The sequence below is a fragment of the Zonotrichia leucophrys genome, chromosome 3, assembly GCF_028769735.1.
Source record: "Zonotrichia leucophrys gambelii isolate GWCS_2022_RI chromosome 3, RI_Zleu_2.0, whole genome shotgun sequence".
Taxonomy (NCBI): domain Eukaryota; kingdom Metazoa; phylum Chordata; class Aves; order Passeriformes; family Passerellidae; genus Zonotrichia; species Zonotrichia leucophrys.
In genome coordinates, this window is record NC_088172.1 from 55825021 (window position 1) to 55842741 (window position 17721).

The 17721-nt window shown below is 41.1% G+C and overlaps 1 protein-coding gene across 13 annotated transcripts in view; it reads left to right on the top strand.

Annotated features, from left to right (window-relative positions):
- Window positions 1-11244: 11244 nt before the first annotated feature.
- Window positions 11245-17721, top strand: part of REPS1 (RALBP1 associated Eps domain containing 1) — a 63870-nt gene continuing 57393 nt past the window's right edge. For all 13 annotated transcript variants that reach the window (XM_064708297.1, XM_064708310.1, XM_064708298.1 and 10 more), the window contains exon 1: window positions 11245-11535. In XM_064708297.1, the coding sequence (XP_064564367.1) occupies window positions 11383-11535 (153 nt within the window). In that variant the 5' untranslated portion in view covers window positions 11245-11382. The remainder of the gene's footprint in view (window positions 11536-17721) is intronic.

Here is a 17721-nt window from a genome sequence, read left to right on the forward strand (position 1 = left end):
GCACTGGCAGTGGTCTTGCACATTGACCTAATACCCTAGAAAGATTTCTGTGATGATGAAGGTTAAACTGTGTGTTGATTTCAGAGAGGAGATAAATATCTACTATTTACTAAGTACTATGAGAATATCAAATTAATTTGCATTTTTATCTATGCCACATGGTTTGATTACAAATGGCATGATTTTGCCCTGCATTTAAAACCTAAGTTTTAGGAATTTTTCATCTGCAAAGTGAATTGCAATTGTATATCCCAAGCTTCTGGGATAAGTCTTACCCTTTCTTATTTTCCTTGAGGAAATTATGTCCAAGGATCTCTGACATGTAGCAGAAGCTTAGATTTAAAAATACAATTAAGAAAATATATGACCATCCTTTTGTTTGGTTTACAGTAATCCTAAGTGATTGTGTTACATGTATATGAAAAATATTTGCCTCTGAAGGTATTATGATGTCATATTTTGAAGCCAATATTATTTGTTCTGTCACACAAATAACACAGATGGATCCCACTTCATTTATGTTTACTGAAAGAAGCACAAAAGCTATCTTGCACACAGGCAAGTGTTTTCTCTGCAGTTACAGAAACTTCTCAATGCACTTCCTCTGAATCCAAGCCTTCCTTAAATAAGTCTACACCAACTTGTTCTTACAGTTTCCTGCCTCCGTTTTTCACAATGCGTCATTGAAAAAAGCAAGGGTTTGCCACTTGGAGTGCATCATCACTATGCAGTGTATTAGGAACCAGCATATTACTCCACTGTAAACAGTTAATCTCCATTTTGACTTTAATGGAATCTTGTAAAACAATATTAAATGACATGAAAGTGGGCTTCTGTTGATCTGTGAATTTCGCAGAAATGATGAGGGTGAGGAGGAGGCTGATGATTCCAGAATTTGTGTATCTATTGCTGCTCTAAAACCCAGAATTAACTGTAATTACAGTGCTAACAGGAAACAGAGTTTGGAGGGGTAGGGTTTTTTTTTTCTTCAAACAATCAATTATATCACAGAGCAAACAAAGTAAGTCAGTGTTAACTAATAATTAATTAAGAGTGTTAACAAATACAAAAGGCTCTGTATTAACTGCTTGCATATAGCAAACAGTCATCAATAAAGACTTGGTATATTGGTTAACTGGTTACTACAGATCAAAATGCTTCCATCACATAGGCAAGCAGTAGGCTTGAGACTAGTATCTCACAGCAGAAGAAATGAAGGCGTTGTTTTGTTTATTCACTTTCTGAGGAATACATATCCTTTATTCCATTACTGGGAAATAGAGCTTGTGTGTGTTCCCAAGTTAAAACTGACTGCATGGGCTATTTTTCTCACGGGTCAGATGTGAGGAAACAGAACCATTTCACTTCCTTCATAATCTCTATATAAAGAGAAGAGGAAAAGGGGACCAGACCTATTGTTCTTACAGTTTCCTGCATCCTTTTCCACTATGCCTCATTCAAAAAAAGCAATGGTTTGCCACTTTGAGTGCATCATCTCGATTTAGTGTATTTGGATATCTAATAATATATATGTGTTTTTTCCAGTACATTGACAATATCAGACAATATTTATTGATAAAAAGTTGCATGTGAAATGTAGCTTCTGTTTGTGGGAGGGGGTTCCATGTAAAGTATTTTAGCTCTGCATTAAAAGTGCTCTCTTTCTTTCAAGGTAAAAAGATAAAACTACACAAATAAATAATTTGACCAAAAATCTCAATAAACTGTTTTTGGGTTTCCTTTTCTCAGCTGTTTTTCCTAAGTCTTCAGTCAATTGAGGGGTTAGAGTACTATGATCAAATATAAACAAGAGAAAGGGTTTGAGTTATACAATCATAGAAGCATTTAGGTTGAAAAAGACCTGTAAGTTCATCAAGTCCATCATTACAAAACACATTTGGTGCACTCATTTGGCCACCCTAGTCCCAGACATTTACCAGGGCTGCAAATGGACTGGGGAGTGGAACAAGAAATTTCTGTTCTTACTCTGTAGATGAGCTGTAGATGGAGATGTGGGGAAGCAAGCATGAGCCCACTGTGTGCTCCTGGCAAGCCCTGCTTTGCTCTCCAGTGCTATTCCTGCTATCTCTGCTATCTCTACAACATCCTCTACAAATGAACTGCAGGGATTGGGCCTGAGCCTTGCCCTCACTGTGTCTCAGCCATTTGGAAGACACTTATAAAACAAGCACTAACCAGACATTTCCCATAAAGAACCCTCCTAGTACATCAGTCATGGGTCAGGAGGGGACAAGGAGGCTGACATGGTCTGCAACATTTTTTGGTTCCTGTTCAGACTAAGAGATCTAGACTGTTACCTTAACCAGGTAGCAACAGTGCTTAAGTTCTTGCAAAGAATCAGCATTGCTTTTTATCACAACTAGGTTTTGATCTACTGGGGAGTACAGAAGAGCTAAGAACTCAGGACACAGCCTTTCAGTCAGAGAGGTGACTGTACATTCTAATAGTTTCCTGATTTAATTATTTTCAAAACTGCTCTTAGCCTAAAAGAAAAGGCACATGGGAAGAGTAATGCTGCAAAGTGCTGCTTTTCTTCACCTTTTATTTCATATTCCAGTATAAGAGAGATATGTGCTTCATGCACTCAAGGGTATTCTCTCTCTTCTGTCAAAGACAAATTCTGGAAAATTACTTTGGTGGAAAGCACACACAAGTTGACAGTTCAATGAAAAAATGCGTGGATAGCAAAAGATGCAATAATCTCTCTGTATTTATGCACATATATCCATTCCATCCTGCCAGTCTGTAACACACTCATTTTATGATTAATTTAAAGAACTGTAAAATCTAAACTTTTTTTTTTCCTAAAGGAGCAGGGAGAAATAAAGTACTTGGCAATGATTCCACTTAGAAAGTTGTAGCTCTATGTAGGCTTAGGCCAAATTGTACCAAATATAGCCCTGCTAAAATGACTGGAACAGAACATGATGTTTCAAAAATAAAGAGATTGCATTTATTTAGAACACTTGAATTCATGTTAATTAAGTGTATTTCCACTCTGCTCAAATCATGGGTTTAGTTCAAATAACTTTTATTGATTTTACATTACAGGACTGTCATTAGCATTTGCTAACTGAGTCAAGTTTCAATGGTAATAGCTTTTCTTCAGGAATTATTTATACACTGACAGGAAAACTACATCCTTTTTCTCTGACATCTTGAGAGTCTCAATGCAAACAGAAGAAGTTTCAGTTCTGCATATATTTTACGTATCAAATTCAAAACGTATATTTTCCTGTCAAATTCAAAAAATGGGGTCTGCGAATGGTTTCTGTGTAGTACAATGAAAATGCTACTGTATTTTGAAATCAAGTTCTGCTGTCAACTATAGCGAGGTAAGTACAAAGTTATGCTCCTCAATGGGATGGAATTATCCTGGATTTTATAAGAACACACATGAGCTGGGGATGTGTAGGTGAGGTCAACAATCACAGGAGATGGGGATTTGGCTGTGGGGCTCTGGGTCAGCTGCTGGAAGGGCAGCCACAGCCAGGGCCAACCTTGTTCCAAGGGAGCTGCCTTCATTCCAGGCTGTGCCGCAGGGCCTGGCCAGAGCTGCATTCCCCCTGCATTGCTGCCCTGCGTGTCCCTGGCTGGGGCAGCAGTGGGGCTTGTGCCAGCAAAGGTGCCCACTGCCTGGCTTGTGACCATGCATGGATCCCAGCTTCCCTTGATAATCCCTCACAATCAATGTGCATAAAGACAAGCAGTTGGAAATAGATCTTCAAAATAAGTCAAGATGTTCAGAAGGGAAAAAAAAGAGAAAAACATAAGACAGGAGACAGAAAAAATTGCATAAAAATTAGAAAGTGTGAAGATGTGAGAGTCTGTAAAACATATTAAAGCAAAGCTATATATAGAGAGGAAGACCTTTAATTATCAGACTCCTTCCTAGAGCCATCACAGATGGAGCACACAGCATCTTAATATCCCTCCTATACCTGACTGAAACATCAGAGAAATGTCACAACAGTGTTGTTTTTAAAACATGAAGCATATTTGAAAATAAATGGGGGTGGTTTTGCTCTAGGGGAGTTTAGGAAATAAACTAGATTATAGCTATCTTAAAAAAATATAAGACACAGAGGGGGCTTTATATCTTATTTATCTTAACATACAAAGAACATCACTGTGGACAAAAAAGAGAATGAATTAAAATATTTGGGAAACTGATGTTAATGGAAAATGGCTAAAAGAACAGGCTGCGTGAAATTCTGACCAAGAGGAAGAATCACTCTGTGAAACAGCAAACCCACGAATCCAGAATAGAGAAGGTACCAAAGCACAAGGAACAGGCAAGCTGGAATACAAACCCTATGACTATCAATATTGTGCAGGATTGTGTTGCTGTCTGTGAGGAAAAAAAATATGCAGAAAGAAAGGCTAAAGGGGGAAATTAAAAATCTTGCATAACTGATTATAACTGAAAACTAGATAAAAATAGTATGATGGAAACTAAAGTGTAAGTGAAGTAATGTAACTGTAAGGAAAAGGACAGATGCATTTATATATACAGCTAAAAGCAGGGAATATAAAAAGAAGAGAGGGTTGAGTATGTGTGTAACATGGGAGAGATGTGAAATTTTGCTTTCAGCACTTCTTCCCACCTCATAACCAATTTCTGACAAATTCAGTAATGTGCCAGAAGTTTCCTGAAGTAGCTATTAACAACCCTTCCAGATGGAGATCATTATTCAGTGGAATAATGAGGAATAATCAGGAAGGAATGATGAGGAATAATCCCGTCAGGAAGGGATAACATCCTGTTTCATCATCAAGTTACCCTGCACTTCCACATTCAAGGAGCAAGAGGAAAGAGTGAAAGGTAGGAGAACAATGAGAACAGCTCAAGAATCCAGGGTGACAGAAGAAGCTGAATAAATAAAGGTAATGGAGGTTAAAACTGTTTCCAGACTAACTGGGACTTCAGTAATGAAAATTCTAGAGCTTCAAAAGAAAAAAGAAATTGAAGGACTACAAAGATATTCCAAATAATTTTTAAAAAGTAATTTGAATATAGCCATATATATATATATATATATATATATATATATATATATGCCTTCAAGACAGTTGCTATCAATATATAAATAATTCTATCAATAAATATGTATGTTAGTGTCAAAAAGTACAAAGAAAAGTTAATCTCATCCCTCTTGACTCCAGAAAATTATATTTATAAAAGAGGATGTAGACATTGTTGTGAATAAACTGTAAGTAAGTTTGGCAGCAAGATCAGATGAATTCACAGTTAAATACTGTAAGGATTAAAAAGGAGTTTTAATTTCAGTAAGAGACTTATATGATAGTATCATGCAAGCAAGAGATATTCTTTTCTTTTGGAAGAAACAAGGATATTTTTAAAATCTAAAGAGAAGTGATATTCAATCAGCTGCTGAGGCAGGTAAAAATAATCACTCTGCCTTCATTATACTCTGTAAAGGAATGCACCTCTGAAAACTTCCAAACACATGTAGGTCTGGCAGGGTACGGGTAGGGGTCTCACCACCTTTTCACATGCAGAGATGAAATCTCCTCTAGAAATCTGCCAAAATCATAAGGAGTAAAAGTTGCTCTTTTCCAGTATCTTTCATTTGACTGCTTTAATTGAAACACTTTCCTTTAAAGGCCTTCTTTTGACTGCTTTCTCTTTTCAATCATGTGAAGTATTTGGGTGAAGGAGAAAAGAATTCAGTTTTTTAAACATGGGCAACTTTTACAAGGACCCTGATAGACACATACAAATTAAATGTTTAAAGGAGAGACTGGGGAAAACTGGAGCAATAGTGAATGTATATGGAATTCATTCAGCACTAAGGAGGTTTAGAGAGATGTCTTCAGCCAGGATCCCATGCATATTCCAGCACTGACACAACACTCTAGGGAGGCTGCTGAGAAAGAAGTTATTACTTTCCCTTCTAGGATGTGCCTGCACACTCACTTTGGTGAGTAACCACATTGCTTCAGATCCAGCGTTCACGTGATGAATGCTCCTTGCAAAGAAGGAATAGAAGGAAATTTCCTTGTATAGAAGGAAAAGAACAAAACCTCCATTGTCTGCTACCTGGCCCTGTGTGGAAAGGGTTTTTACATTCACCATGGAAAATATTATGGCATTAAATGTAGGATGCCCTTTTGATGGAGAAACAATCCCAACAGGACTGCTAGAACTGTTAAGTTCTTTGAAATATGGATGCCATTTCATAGAAGGTAAAAACAGCACATGATGAAACTGATCTTCAAAATTGCAAAAATGTTTGGTTGGAAAGAGGTTGTAACATCTAACAGAGAACATACATGCAGAAATTTACTAAAGTATGGGTACAATGTCTGTAAAATGGCTATATTCCTACTAAAATGTTGCTTCTATTAAAAGGAAATACATATGCCTTTAGAAAACCAGAAAAGTAACTTCTTTCATTTGTAATTGTTAACACTGTTCTCAAAATCTTCTCTTGTGTAGAATAAAGTACCTTTTTTCCAAAGGTATCTTCTTTTTTGAAAAAAATCAGGCAGTAACAACAAACCAGTTCTAAAATCTGACACAGCAAATATTTTTTAAACATCTACCATTCATTTCTAGACCTAATCTGCTTGTCTTTACACTAAAGAATCAGGATAGAACAAGTTCCCAGAACTCCTGATGAGCTGCAAGTAAAGGGAGTACATTGAGAGAGATTGTAAAACCTGCTCCACAGCATTATGTATGCGGAAGAATTTAGAAAGGCAATGACAAATAACCTCAGGGCCATTTTTCTAAACTTGGAGAACCAGATGCAAAATGGAAACTGGACCTGAATACATACTTTATAAGGCTGAAAGCTATTTGAAGGCATTTTAATTAAAAAAAAAAAAAAACAATCTGAGCATATATCTTACTTCAGTGCAAATCAGGTGGTACGTGAGACCCACTAACTGTAATGAGAACATCAAAAGCAGGTAGATGTAGACCTGGCACACCCCTATCGCCTGATGAGCACCAGGCCCTGCATCTGTTCATGAGTTGTATTTATTTTTAGAAATTAGTCTCAACATGTATAACAGCTAGTTTGCAGAAACCAATAGTAAGTTCACAGCTGATAAAAGACACTGAAACCAGTTTTAAGTGGTATTGCCCTTAAACAAAATAAATTTCCTTTTAGTTTTTACTGCTAATGAACATACATAGTTCTGGTCACATATCAAATTTTAAAAGTATGTCTTTTCTAAGAGTAATGTATTATTGATGTATAATTTAGGTCTGATTCTAAGAGTTATGGGCAGCAAACCAACCTTGCACTTCAATCCCCTTCGGCCACTGGACCTTTGGCCTTCCTGTGACAATGATGATTTTCTCTCATTCTGATTTCTTAAAGGATGAATCCTTTGATATCAATATATGTAATCTAACAGTTTCCTCACAGACAATAAAATACAGTAAAATTAGGCACCACATGGAGAATAGTTAAACTCTTAGCTATTCAGAACTCTGAATTCTAAGAAGGTACATTAAAAAGAGAAAAATAGTTGCAATAAATAAAAATCCAGGACAAAAAGGTCCTTTTCTTGTTCTGTTAAAAACAGAAATCAAGATACTTGAATCAAGTGTTTCATGTACTGAAGGCTGAATCGATTGTATCAAAAGTGTATCACTAGTGATACATTTTGGTGGGTATTTCACCATAAACCTTCTGTGTGTATCTAATATAAACTCTGGGGAATGCTGTGATACAAATCTTTCCAAACCAAAAGACCTAAAAGTCTAAATTGTTTGGGTCAGTTGCACTGGTAAGTGCCAGTACAGAGAAGTTACTCACTTCTTACTAATATGCATGAATACTATTTTCCTCAGTTCATCCTGTAGCAAACAGAATATTCTCCAGACAAACAAAATGAATTACCATTGAGAAGCCACTGAAAAGATTTAATTATTTATCTCAATAGATGCTAAGTCTGGCATGAGGAGCACCAGTAAAGTTCTGAACAGAAAATCCCTCCTCAGGCTGGAGATTTTCAGGGACTGATCAGGAGAGGGAAGGACGATCCCACAGTCAAACACAGAAACCTTGTAATGGGACTCTCTGAGGCAAAAATGCTTTGTCCTCATGTAGATCTCTGGAAGTAGAAATTAATTTGCTACACGTAATATAATTTTTATTATTTCTGCTCAGTCTTTTAACTGGCACAAAGCAAGTAGGTAGGTTTATGGTACAGGAGTTGGAAATGAAACCCAATAACCTGACTCCCAAACTATCTACCTGAACAGCTTCAGAGATGCTGTACCACAGGGAAAAGCATGAGCCTCTCCAGTAAGCAATGACGTGACATTTTCACATGACATATAATGGATTTAGTGAAATGTACAGTTATTGAACACACTTGAGAACTGTTTGACACTTGGATATGTGGGATTAGTCCATACTGGGGAACTTCCTCCTTGTATTAGTGTTTGTGTCTTTTACAAACTGCTGCAGCCAAGTGATCCCCATTAATATATAAAGAGAGTTCTTGCTGCAAAGATGAAAATAATAAAATAGCAACTCAATTAAATTAATAAAATGTCCAGATTACTCACTCAAAATAATAAGATGCCCAGATTACTCTTACTAAACCTCAAAATTATTATTACAATAAAAGTATTTTGGGGTCCTTACACTAACTTATAGGTAAAGATATATGAATATGTTAATGTTTCAAACTCCAATGCCTGAACTAGCACACAATCACTGTAAGAAGCAAAGGCACTTGGAACCCAGACATTTACTGATAAGTGATTTTAAAACCTCTTCTACATGTGCCTCTGTGTAACTAATAGAATCACAATATGCAATTGAGCCATGGAGGGGAGTCACAATCATTTTACTTGCAGAGATACTGATGTGAAAATAGCTCCACGTAAGTGACTGATCATGCTACATTGGCATTAAGTCTATAAAATCATAATAATTAGATATAATATTAAAAACAAAAAAAAGTTGTTTCTTTAATATAGGCTATTTTGAGGAATTTTAACTAAGAACATGATCAATCTGTTTGGTTTCATCATTAGTGTCATCGGAGTTGACAAACTCCAAAAGTTTGATAATGGTACATTTCTGGGAAGAACCCTTTGTCGATTATTTTAACTATAAGCTAACGAATCTGTGATTTTCAGAAACTTTAGTTAGCAGAAAACTTTAGCTAATTGTGTATTTCAAATAGCAAGAAAAATGAATGTCTACTTTAAGTTCAAAGTGTAACTATCTTAAGAGGCAGAAAGGATGAGGTGCTTAAGGGAAATAGAGCAGTCAGCAACAGCAATCTGGAAAGAGAAACATTGGAAGAGTTGTGAAGGAAGGTGAAGTGGAAAAAGAAAAGAAACATAAATTAAGAATGACAAAAATATATGAAGTAGTGGATTGCCAACTCAGCAGGATTTAAATCAGGTAGTCAAAAGGTCAGGCAGGAGACCATGGCATTTGTCACACACCTTCCAGAAGCCAAAGTAGCTTGGAGGCAGTTTTGTTAGTGTACTGCAGGAAAAGCATTGATCTGCCAGGGGGAGTAAATTTCATCTTTCCAGTATCTGAAGGGAGCCTACAAGAAAGATAGAGAGTTACTATTTACAAGGGCATATAGTGACAGGACAAGGGGGAGTGGCTTCAAGCTGGAAGAGAGTAGGTTTAGATAAGATATAAGGAAGAAATTATTTACTCTGGGGGTGGTGAGGCACTGAAAAAGACCACCCAGAAAAGCTGCAGATGCCCCATCCATGGAAATGGTCACAGCCAGGTTGGATGGGGCTTTGAGCAACCTGGTTTAGTGGAGAATGTCTCTGTTCATATCAGGAAGGGTACAACTACATGATCTTTAATGTTCCCTCCAACCCAAACATTCTACCCAAGGAAATACACAGAAGCTCAGAAAACACATCCAAGAGAGACACACAGAGCAAGAGCTCTTGATGTGGAGATAGGTGAGCCCTTGCCTATTCTTCCTTGCAAGGCTGATGTAGAGAGCTATTATCCAGGCCACTTAGTATGCTATGTGGTGCTGAAGAATATGTAGTGATGGTGGAAAGAGGAAGCAAAGAGGAGATCAACCACTTATAGCTGGGCCTATATGGCATAATAGGCTGCCCTTCACCAGTTACCAGCAGAACCTGCACTGGGGATGATGCCAAGTGCCGCAAGCCCCACAGAAGTGATTATTCTCCAGTACTCAGCACTGGTGATGCTATACTCTGAGTCCTGAAGTACCCAGGTTCTGGGTACTTCAATTCAGGATGGACACTGAGGTGCTGGAGCAAGTCCAGAGATGGGCATGAGGAGATGCTGAGGGAGCTGGGGTGTTTAGCCTGGAGAAGGCTCAGGGGAGACCTTATCCTGAGGAGACCTTATCACTCTCTTCAACTCCCTAGGGAAGGGTGTAGGCAGGTGTGGGTTGTCTCTTCTCCCAGGCAACCAGCGACAGGACAAGAGGACATTGTTTCAAGCTGCACCTGTGAATGTTCAGGACAGACATTAGGAGGAATTTTTTTACAGAAGGAGTGACCAGACATTGGAAAGGGCTGCCCGTGGATGTGGTGGCATCACTGTCCCTGGAGGTACGTAAGGAAAGCCTGGACATGGCACTGAGTGCCATGGACTAGTTGGCATGGTGGTGTTCAGTCATAGGTTGCACTCGATGATCTCGAGTCTTTACCAACCGAATTGTTCCTGTCATTCTGCGAAGGCAGGCTCGGGAAGCCGCTCGCACTGCCTCAGCCTCTCACACGACTCACCAACACGGCATGGCCGGGACGGTCGCGCAGCTGAGCATCCCCAGATTTACTGGGCAGCTTCCCCGGGTGCCTGTGCAGTCCCGGCCGAGCCAGAGCGGGACACGGTCCCGCACCGGGCTCCGAGCGCCCGCGCCCCGCCGGGCTCGGGCCCGGGAGCCTTCCCCGCGCCGCCACACCCACAGGGGGCGCTGCGGCGCACGGCCGGGCCGCGGAGTGGGCCCGGGGCCCACGGACCACTACTGCTGCCACGGCACCCCGGCGCCCAAGACGCCGCAGATGGCGCCGGCACCGCGGGGCAGGGCACTGGGCCTTCGCCCCGCTAGCCCCGCCCCCGGGCCCGGCGCTTCCGCCGCCGCCGCCGGCGCGGAGGGGGCGGGTTGCCCGCGGCGCTGGGCGCTCCCCACGCCTCCCTTTCCGGGCGGCGGCGCGCGCAGGCGCGGGGGAGGCGCGCAGGCGCGCGGCCGCGTGGGCGGGCGGGCGGCGGGGGGAAGGTGCGAGCAGCCGCCCGCGCGCGGCCGCCGGCGGCGCGTGTGTCCCGTGTGTGCCCCCCCAACCCCCGCCGCCACCGCCGCCTGCCCCCGGCCCCGCCGCCGGATGCGGATGGTCCGCGGCGCTAAAAGATGGAGGGGATGACGCTGAGCGAGGCGGAGCAGCGCTACTACTGCGACCTCTTCTCCTACTGCGACACCGAGAGTACCAAGAAGGTGGCGTCCAACGGGCGCGTCCTGGAGCTCTTCCGCGCCGCGCAGCTGCCCAACGACGTGGTCATGCAGGTACGGCCGCCGCCGCCGCGCCCCCGGGGGTCGGCGGGCCCGGGCACCGCCCCGTCGTGCCGAGATGGCCCCGGCCCGGCCCTGCCCTTCCCCTCCGCCCGGCCCGAGCCCCCCGCCCGCCCCGCAGCCCTTGGGCGGGGGGCGTCCCGCCGGCGGGGACTCGGGAATCGCAGAGTCTTTGGCGTTGGGAGGGACCTGTGGAGATCATCTCGTCCAGCCCCCTGCCGAGGCAGGGTCACCTGGAGCAGGTGACACAGGAACGCGCCCAGGTGGGGTTTGAGGTCTCCAGAGAGACTCCGCGACCTCCCTGGGCCGCCTGTTCAGTCCTCGGTGGGAAGAGGCTCTGCCTCGTGTAGAGGTGAAACTTACTGTGATTTAGTTTATGGCCATTGCTCCTCATCCTGTCGCTGGGCACCACTGGAAAGAGCCTGGCACCATCCCGTTTGAGATATTTATGTACATTAATGAGATCCTTTCTCAGTCTTCTCTAGCCTAAACAGGCCCAGCTCCGTTGGTCTGTCCTGATAAGAGAGCTCCAGACCCTGGTCAGCTTTGTGTCCCTCCGCTGGACTCTGTTAGCTCCTTGTCATTCTTGTACCGAGGAGCTCAGGACTGGACACAGTAGGAAGGAGCTGTTGGGTGACCGGGCACCTGAGCCCCTCCAGCTGCAAGGGAAGGGCAGGGGGCACAGCGAGTTGTGCACCCTGTGCCGGCCCCCCTCCCCTTATGCCCCTGTGACTGCAGGGCTGGAAAGGGGATGGTGATGTCTCTGCTGGCAGCGCCCAGGAACTGGTAGGAAAATACTCCATACCGACAGAGGCCATCCACAGTGTGAGAACTGTAGAGTGTAAAACTGACGGTGAGTGAGATTGTCCCCATGATCTGCTGATGAAGAACAGCGTAGAAGGAAACCTGGTTTTGTGTCATTGGGCACTACTGACACTGGTCCACTTTACCTAAGCCATGCAGTTTTTTTTGGACATCACTTGCTGGCAGGTATTAACTTACCTGTAGTCAGCCAAATGTTTCTAATAACAAAAAATGTGGTGTTAAGGCTGACACGGGCCCATACTTGCAGTATGCATGTGCACAGTTTTAGCACTTCCTCAGCCAGCCTGTGTCCAAGACCTCTAGCAGTATTGCAGAGCTACCTGCATAGGAAAGGGCAAGTCTGCTTTGGTGTGCATGTGTGATTATTTGAGGAAGGTATTCCCAGTGAACCATTCTTATGAAGAGCTATGTGTAATAATTTGCTGCTCTTGCAGTTCCCTCTGTCATTGTTCAGTGCTTTAAAGTTTACATAGTCTTTTAAGCTGCTGTGGGTAAAGCTGTATTTAGAAAGCCATGCCGCCTTTTATGCGGTTTCATCCTCAGCCTAGTGAGATAAGCAGCCCTTTTAACAAAGTATTAAACTCACTGTTGCTAGAAACACAAATTGCAGGGTACAGAAATTCAGTGCCAGGAGAACACTTACTGACTAGGGTTACTGTTGGTGTGTTTTGGGCCTCCCAGCTTGGTTAGTTGAAATGAGTTTAAGACACAATGAAGTGGAAGAGGGTTGAATAGGAAATGGTTCTTCCTGGTAAAACCAGTCATCTCTTATTTGATGACTTGCTAGACTGGGCTTAATGGTAGGAGAGTCTGCATGCTCTATTATGAGTAAGGTTTCTCAAGGGCCACCCATGGCTGCTTTTTGTGTGTGGCCAGCCAATTTCAGAAAAATCATCCCAGGGAAAGTGAATGTTTACATCTTTGCTGTATTTAGAAATTTCTTTTACATAAAACTGGTCTGAATCAGTGTACAGTACACTAGTACTAGAGACTTTATGCAGGAATTTAGTGCAAGAACTTGGAAAGACCTGGAATTCTAAAAACAAGTGTCCACAGATTATATCCTTATCTTTTGCAGAAGAGGTCAGATATTTTCCTGCAAAGTAGACTGCATCTGAAGAAGAGAGACTACTCGGGCGTCATTCCATGGGTCCTAAATAAATTAACTCAAGAAGCAGACCTGGCTTATCACTCTAGTGATCTCAAGGAGAACCTTGCAGTTAAAATGGCAAACAAGATATTAGATTGCCTGAGGAATGAGACTGTAAATAGTACAAAGAAAGTTGAAATGCCCTTAGCAGTTTGACCCATTATGAGTATCTTGTGCAGTCACAGTTGGTCACCTCTAAAGTACCTCATAGTTTGAAAGTAATTTAGATGTCTAGTTATTTTCCATTCTTCTTAAGGTATGGCTCTACACCAGCTTAACACAGGCATGAATATATTGTATTGGGGTTCTTCAAAGGGAAGTTGCATTTGATGCTTTGAAAGCTGAGACTGTGTAACTTAAACCTCAAGATGAAATAGCTTAAGAAATAAAGAAACCCTGTGAAGGAGATGGAATTTTCTTTTGACCATACGGGTGCTGTGTTTTTACCTGTTCATTTGAAGCACCTGATGCTTGTGGGAAAATGAACTTGGTTCAGTTACCCAATCCTTACATAATCCTGGAATGCAAGTGTAGTACTGGTCACATGAATGCTAAGTACTTTTGTAGGTGTGCAAAACACAGCGTAAAATGGTCGCTCTTCAAGCTCAAGGGGGCCAAGCAGTCCTGAGGAACTACTTTGTAGTTTTTCCTTTTCAATACTACAGGTTGGTAGGTACCTTTGAAGAGTTCAGAACTGACTCCATTGGAAATGAAAATGTCTGACAGTTGCATTTTTAGACTCATAACTTGTTTTACTTGCAATTCTGTTGTCCAAAGGCTGCATGTATGTGCAGCCTTTTTTGCAGAGTTGTGTCCTTGTGAGAGATCTGTCTCCCAGGAGCAAATGTGTCTCATTGTTCCTAATCAATTTCATTTCTCCCTCTGAGGGACACTGTCAGCTGCCTGTTTAGTGGGGATAAATGAACATATAGAAGAATGAAACAGTTAAGAGTGTTGTATGCTGAGCTACAGCATCCTGGAAAAGAAAAACTAGATGTCTGTTTTGTACACATCTACAAAAGGACAGCTTTATTATCAGAATAAAGTACCATACCAAAGATGCATGTGTCAGAACACCAGTCTCTATTAACCCACATTTCTTCTTTTGTATGCACATCCCTGAAATGAGCATTAAGGTAGAAGACTTGCATAAAAGAGCAAATAATAGTATGTGTGTTGGGGTAAGAAGTCCAGCTACTTCACAACAGTTATGAGTCTTCAGATCACTCTCAGGGTGTGGTTTCACATTGCAGCTGACAAAAATGTAATGGTGAGTTGGCGCTAAAGAAGGTGCTCCTGTTTTCCCTCAGCCTTGTGTTCCTTCTTGCAGAGATACTCGTGCCTGTCCAGTGCTGTTGTGGCCAGAAAATTAATCACAGCTTTTTGTTGGTTATAACTCTGTATCAGGTGACAGTGGGATTGAATGAATGTCAGTGCTAGCACAAGAAAGGAGGCAGGAGAACTCTCTGACTGAAGGGAAGTAGAGAATTTTCTTTGTTCTAGAGCAGTTGGATATTTTAGTTGTGACCTGGCATGAGGTTTGTTAGCTTAAAGCCTGGAAGATGGAGCTGGCTCTGGCTTTCCTTTGAACAGACAGTGAGCTGGTCCAGGGAGCTTGTGCAACCACAAGTTAGAAGGTTGTGTCAAATGTAGTTTTCACTTGCCTCATCTTGTATCTCACTTGCGTGTGCATTGGTGTTGGTGTGTGCAAGCAGCATGACACAACACAAGTGATCCTGAGGAGCTGTCACCCACCGTGTTTATGCACTTCAGGAGCTTCCCTTTGCTAGAGTTCCAGCCTGGTCCTGTGCACTGGATGTTAGCTGGGATTCCTTGTGTGCCTTGATACAAAAGAAACGTAGTTGCCTGTTCTGGAGCGGCTGCAGGGAGGAGCGTGCTCAGGGAAATTGGCTTCAAAGGCGTATTTCACATCTGACCTAAAATGCTCTTGGATGTATGCTAATAAAGTCAGTTTTTGGTGTCTCTGCAGTGGTGGGGAAATTGCTTGTAAAAGCTACAGTTAGCCAAAAAATGTATTGTGAAACTCATTACTTGCGTATGGAATGAATACACTAGCTGTTCCATTTGATTTGTAGAATTCTTACTTAGGTGAGTTAATCACAGAATGTTTTCTGAATTTGTACTCTTGATTATGAATCACAGAAAATTCACCAGACAAGAAGCAAGTCAGTGGTGCATATGATACTCATCTGAAATTAATGAGTCAGAGCATCTTGCTTTAAAATACAACATTACTATATAACTACAATGTGTGAGTATTGGCATATATCTTCTCTAAAATGAATGAACTGTCATCTTCAGTGCTGGCATTGTTCAGCAATGTTACCTAACTTCTAATTTAGTGTTGGAAAGTCTTTGACAGATGAATTACACGGTTATGCCCATTTACTTCAATTACAGTAAGCTTATGTTAGTCCAGTAAAAACCTAGTGTAAAGCTATTTTTAGCTCTTGTTAGCCACTTTCAAGCTTTTTGTTCGTTTTTTAAGGAGTCTTTACAGACAGATTAGTTTTGCTTCTTCTTCTTTCATTGATAGGAAGAATTACATTCTGGTTGTCTACCTTAACTCTCTTAGTTTCATGCCCTCACTTCAGAAGTTGTAAGAAAGTGCATACCTGTGATGCAGCTGCTTCATTGAGAAGTCCATACTCTGGGATGCAGGCGTGTGCTGCCTTCTGTTGTTCTTGGGGTGCCAGTTTTTGGCAGACAGAGGGAACAGAAGATGCAGTGGTGGTTTTCTCAAATGCCAGAGCTCATTTGCTGACAGGCAGCACAATTATAAATGGAATTACAATCTATAGGCAGAACATGATGAAATGAAATTGCAGGTTCTTGATTTAAAGTGTTGGCTTCTTTGTTGGGAAGTGGCTGTAGAGAGAAAGGAATCTAAGAAAATAACAGCTTGTTCACAATTATTGTGTTGTTGCAATTACTGTTTCAGTGAATTTTCCTACAGAAAGACTACCTGTTTGTCAAATCAGTAGGGTCTACTAAATGCCAACTTTGAATGGAAGATGAGCCAGGGCATGCTTAGGATTGCCTGTTTGGTAGAGACATGCAGAAGACTCACACTTATTCTGGTTAATTTGCTGAATTTATTATTCTTTCAGAGCTGATGGGGTAAAAAAATCAGAATTCCTTATATATAGTGAATTTCATGCCTTCCTTTTAGTCATAGGAATTTGAAGTATATTTAAAATAATAGCACTTTTAGATCTTTAAAAAATGTTTGCTTTGTAAAAAGCTTTCTTCTCTAATACTGACCTATAACTAGTCTGTAACAAGCTGAAATGAAGAAAATCACTTTAATCCAACTCATACATTTTGTTTGCTTGAGGTTTTCTTTTTGTTTGTTTTTTTTAAATCTTATATTAACATGTCACTTAGATAAGACATAAAATTAGTTTAGACTCCTTCTGAGGCAATGTTCACAACAGGTCATTATCAAGGTATTCTTCCAGTGTAGATACCTCTAACTACAGCAATTTTCTTACTAATCTGTAGTATGTTTTTGGCTTGAGCACCATAAAATGCATGAATCTCTAGACTTATGACTATAATGTTACCTAATTTACATATAATTTTACATGTTTATATATTTTCATATAAGACGTGTTTGCACACATGTATTATGCTGTATCCCAGTCCTCATTTAGTAAACAAGAGTTGTTAAAAACCTGTTGTAAGTGCCTGGATCTGCAGTTAAAAATATCTGATTTGTGAATCACCTATTTTTTCCCTTCAAATGTCACTGTAATAAAGTATTCTTCTTTCAGCTGAGCAGTAGGTTAGCTTTGATTCCCTGTATTGATGAGATACATAAGAGTGTGCTTTCTGTTAGTGCCAGGAATGACTTTTAATCTGCTGTTTATCCTGTGAATTATGCTTTGAGTTTCTGCAGAATTCTGGTAGAAATGTTTAATTAAACATTACTGATGTTACTTTCACAGAGACTGCAGGGCTGAAAATTAATTTATTTTTACGGTTAATTAGTTGGAGTGGTCTCATATCTCTGCAGCATTTAGGAAGAGAACAGTCTTTTTTTTTTTTTTGCAACAAAAAGTAGGAAGTCATGGCAAAACTTTAGGACTTTAGATTAAGTCTATTAGACTTACATTTGTTTTTAGTGGAATTCTTGGTGTAATTGGTTTTGAGACTTTGAAATTGATATTCATACTGTACAG